The sequence below is a fragment of the Gaeumannomyces tritici genome (assembly GCF_000145635.1).
Source record: "Gaeumannomyces tritici R3-111a-1 unplaced genomic scaffold supercont2.148, whole genome shotgun sequence".
Taxonomy (NCBI): domain Eukaryota; kingdom Fungi; phylum Ascomycota; class Sordariomycetes; order Magnaporthales; family Magnaporthaceae; genus Gaeumannomyces; species Gaeumannomyces tritici.
In genome coordinates this window covers 2829-7529 of record NW_008804692.1, presented here as the reverse complement: position 1 = coordinate 7529, position 4701 = coordinate 2829, and the positions used below count along the sequence as shown (strand labels likewise).

General features: G+C 35.2%; 1 protein-coding gene across 1 annotated transcript; it reads left to right on the top strand.

Moving 5' to 3' along the window:
• Nucleotides 1-1161: 1161 nt before the first annotated feature.
• GGTG_14131 (hypothetical protein) lies at nucleotides 1162-1482 on the top strand (the record flags this gene model as incomplete). Its single annotated transcript, XM_009232059.1, has 1 exon — nucleotides 1162-1482. A coding segment is annotated over one exon (321 nt), but the record flags the coding sequence as incomplete, so codon positions are not given.
• Nucleotides 1483-4701: the final 3219 nt, after the last annotated feature.

The following is a 4701-nucleotide window of genomic DNA, read 5'->3' as shown; positions in this document are numbered from 1 at the left end:
CCCCCGGGGATATGCCGGCGAGCTACCGGTGTCGCGGCCAAAGCATAATGGCGAAGCTAAAAAATAGGGTAAAGCTTAAATTGCACGAAAGCGCTTAAAGCGCGAAAGATTTAAAAAACCGACCCCGGGTGCCCGAAGGGGCACGAAAAAAGGGGAGGTTAAAAAAGGAACAATTTTTGTTGGCGATAGCACCTTTGGTAAAAAATTTACGGAAGCTTAACAAAAGAAATACCGCATCCGGCCCGTAACCCGGTAACCACCCGCTTTTGCACCAATTAACTTTTAATATATTGTTCCTTTTTTTACACCTTTTTTATTTAAAAAGCAAGCCCGGGTAATTACCGGAAAGGATTAAGCAAGCTTAAAAAGGGCATTTGCAATTTCGTACCGCTTATAATAACGCCCGACGCTACGTTAAACACGTTGGAAAAAGCCGTTAGGTTACCGGAACAAAATACCAAAAAAACCCCGCAAATTTTTAACGATTTCGAAAACCTTTTCGTAAAAAAACTGCAAAAAATAAACGACGCGCTAAAAGCCCAAAGCAAACGCGCCCGTTTAATTTAAAAAATTTAAAACAAAAGGTTAAAATATGCGCATAAAAGCTTAAACGAAAATAAAAAAAATACTTTTAAATAACGAAAAGGTTTTACGTAAAGCAAAATTACTTTTAAGCTTTTTATATTTAAAAAATTGGCAATTTAATAAAATATCGCCCATTACATTAGCAATTACAAATTTATTTTTAAAAACGAAAAGGAACGCTACGGTAAGGACCGTATAAAAATTTAAATAACCTTTAACACTTTCGACCATTATCGGCGGGCATAATAAACAAAATACAAACAAATGTATTATTTAAATACCGGGGTATCGCTTATTTAAACCGATTTTTTGCGATAGTTTTAAGCAAAATCGAAAAACCCTAATTCGCAAATATAGCTAGCGATTAAAAAGTTCGCGGGAAATACCGCTATTAAGCAAAAAAATTACGAATCGTTTAAAGCGTTCCGGATTCGTTAGGATTTGGTAAAAAACGACCTTTCCAAATTAGCACCCGAATGGATAAAAACGATATTGCTTTTTAACCGGTTCCGCCCCAAAATCCAAAAACGGGTAACATTTAAAAGCTTTCCTTACATTATAAAAAAATTACAAACCAAAGCCTTTAAAACAAAAATAATATCGGAACCGCACAAAAGGACCCCGGGGGATACAAATGTCCTAGCCCTTAAAAAGCCGGTTATTTGCTTTAAATGCGGGCAGTTAAACCATATCGTTACAGCATACAAAATACGAACGGATAACCCGGAAACCCCGTTGGCCCTAGCAATTACACAAAAAGCGAAAAGGAAAAGGCCCGAAGTACGGTATTACGGGTGTAAAAAGCTGGGCCATATCCGGCCGGCGTGCCTTAAAAAAAGCAAAATATCGCTACCTAATTTAATACCGCTATTTGGCCGTTTAAGCACCGGGGCTTAAAAGTGCGCCCTAGCGGCTAAAACGCGTTGGAAAACCGAAATATATTTATAAATTAACGGTCGCCGGGTAAAATTAAAAGCGCTAGTTAATAATAAAAGCAACGTTAATTTGTTGCATAACCGTTTTTTGGTAAAAGCAAAAAAGATACCGGTGCCAAACGGGGGTTATTTGGCGTGGTTCGATATTAAAAAACGCATGCCTACGCTAAAGGTAAAGAAATACAAAATTCGGGTAACGAATAGCTAAGGAATAACCCAAAAGTTAATAATATTTTACGTAATGGTACCCCGGGCCGGGTACAACATTACGTTAAGCATGCCCTAATTTTAGCAAAAGGATATTAAAATCCGGTTTAAAAATATAAAATAAAAGTTTTCGGTAATTACCAAAAAGGTTAAAATAATTTCGTTGGAAATAGTTAAAAAATTAATTTAATCGGAACAAACGATAACCGTACTAACGATTGCACGCCCGGAAACCCCGAAAGACCCCGGGAAAAAGCTAAAAGCTTTTCCGAAATGGGTTAAAAAAATAGTTACAAAATATGCGTAATTTTATAAATCGAACCCTTTGCTAAAACATATAAGCTAAAATTACGCGATCGAATTGGAAAAAAAAACGATGCCGCTTTATAAAAGCATTTATCCTTTATTTAAAAAAGAATTAAAAATTTTTCGGGGGTATTTCGATAAAGCTATAGCGAAAGGTTGGATCCGGCATTTAATTAGCCCCGCCGGCGCTAAAATTTTGTTCGTTTTAAAAAAGGACGGAAAGTTTCGTTTTTATATCGATTATTAAGGTTTTAATAAAATTACCAAAAAAAACCGGCTAATATTCCCGCTAATTTACGAAATATTCGACCGGGTATTTAAAAACCAGTACTTTACCAAATTGGATTTAAAAAACGCTTATTACAAAATACGGATTCGATAAAAAAACGAATGGAAAATTGCTTTCCGTTGCAAATATGGACATTACGAATACTTAATAATGCCTTTCGGTTTGGCCAACGCCCTAACAACGTTCCAAAGCTTTATTAATATAGCGCTTAAAAAATTAATTAATAATAATTGCATTGTATATTTGGACGATATCCTTATTTTTTCGAAAATACAAAAAAAGCACCGCGAAGCAATAAAAACGGTACTAAAGCGATTCGAACGGTTTAAGCTTTACGTTAACCCGGCTAAATGCAAATTCGAAACGGATAGTATCGATTTTTTAAGGTTTAAAATAACCAAATTTGGGGTTAAAATCTTATCGGATAAGGTTATTGCGATTTTAAAGTAAAGGATACCGGAAAGCGTTAAGGACATCCAGGTATTCCTGGGCTTTACGGGGTATTATTGGAAATTCGTAAAGGGTTACGCGAAAATTATTGTGCTTTTAACAAACCTTTTTAGCAAAAACACCGTATTTTACTTAAAAAGTATTGCAAAAAAAGCTTTTTGCAAATTAAAATTGCTATTTACGAAAGTTTCGGTATTGGTACATTTCGACCCTTTAAAACCGTTATGCGTGCGGACCGACGCTTTGGCTTTTGCGATAAGGGCGGTGCTATTGCAATTGCAAAACGGCCGGTAGCACTTAATGGTTTACATATCGAAAAAATTGCGATAAAAAAAGTTGCGCTATGCAATTTTTAATTTAAAATTGCTAGCAATCGTAAAAGCTTTTAAAAAGTAACGGCATTATTTAATTTATTTACAAAAAATTGTTAAGGTAATTACCAACCATTTAAACCATACTTATATTTTAACAAAAAAAAGGTAATAAAGCGTTAAACAAAATGGTTTAAAAATTTAGCAAAGTACGATTTTACAATTAAATGGAAGCCAAAATACCGAAACCCCGCGGATAATTTGTTAAAACGTTTTTAAAATATACCAATAAACGGGGAAACCGATATGGCAAAAAAAAAATTCCGAAACGATTTGCTAGCCAAATTCCGAAAAGCAGCTTACGTAAAAACGACCACCATTAAAAAAAACATTAAAACGATATTAAAGCGCATTTTCGAAGCACAAACAAAAAACGATTTCGTTTAAAGCGGCATTTAAAAAAATAAGCTTAACGTTTAAAAAATTAACAACGGTTTATTTAAGCATAAAAAAAAAGTTTAAATTCCGAATTTAATATTGTTTAAGCAAATAATGCTTTAAAAACAATACGATAGCCCGACGGGGGGTTACAAAAGCATAGCCAAAATTTTAAAAAAGTTTAAACGGTAATTTAAATGGCCGGGTATAGCTAAAAACGTACGCAAATACGTACGGACGTATTAAATATGCCAGCAAACGAAGCCGAAAATACAAGCACTTTACGGGCTATTAGCATTTTTGCCCGTACCAAACCGCCCGGGACAAAAATTATCGATAAATTTTATCGGGAAATTCCCAACGTTAATGGATGGAACCGGCAAAAAGCGCAACGCAATATTAGTAATGGTCGACCGGTTTACCAAATACAACTTTTTTATCCCAACGTCCACGAAATTAACCAATAAAAAATTGGGGAACCTTTTGTTTGCATACGTTTAGGGGTTGTTAAAAACGCTTAAAAGGATTGTATTAAATCGGAACAAGCTATTTACAAGCGGGTTTTAAATAACTTTTGCCGGATACCTAAAGGTTGCAAAAAAGCTATCGATAGCATATTACCTTTAAACCAACGGGCAAACGGAACGGACAAACCAAGCAATAAAGCATTACCTCCGGTGCTTTTGCTGCAAAAAGCAAAACGATTGGGCGTTGCTATTGCATTTAGCAACGTAAGTGCACAATACGAGCGTGCATTCGGGGTCGTAAAAAACCCCGGCGTTTTTGTTAATAAGGTTTTACTTACGAAAATTTTATAACTTTTGGGTAATTAAAAAAAAACTTTCGGCAACGGCTAAAATTAAAGCGGGGGCTTTGGAAGCAATTAAAAAGCAAGCTAAAAAACTGTTAAAAAAAGCAAATAATATGTACAAAAAGTACTATAATAAAGGCAAAACCCCGGTGCTTTTCGGGGTAAGCGATTGGGTACTATTAAATATAACGAACATTAAAATAAAAAAGCCGTTAAAAAAGCTATCGAATAAATGGTTGGGACCTTTTTAAATTTTAAAAGTAATTGGGTTAGCCGGTTTAGCGTTCCGGTTAAAGCTTCCGGTAAGTTACCGAATACATAACGTATTCCCGGCAAATTTGTTGCGGGCGTTTAAAAAAAAGGCCCGGC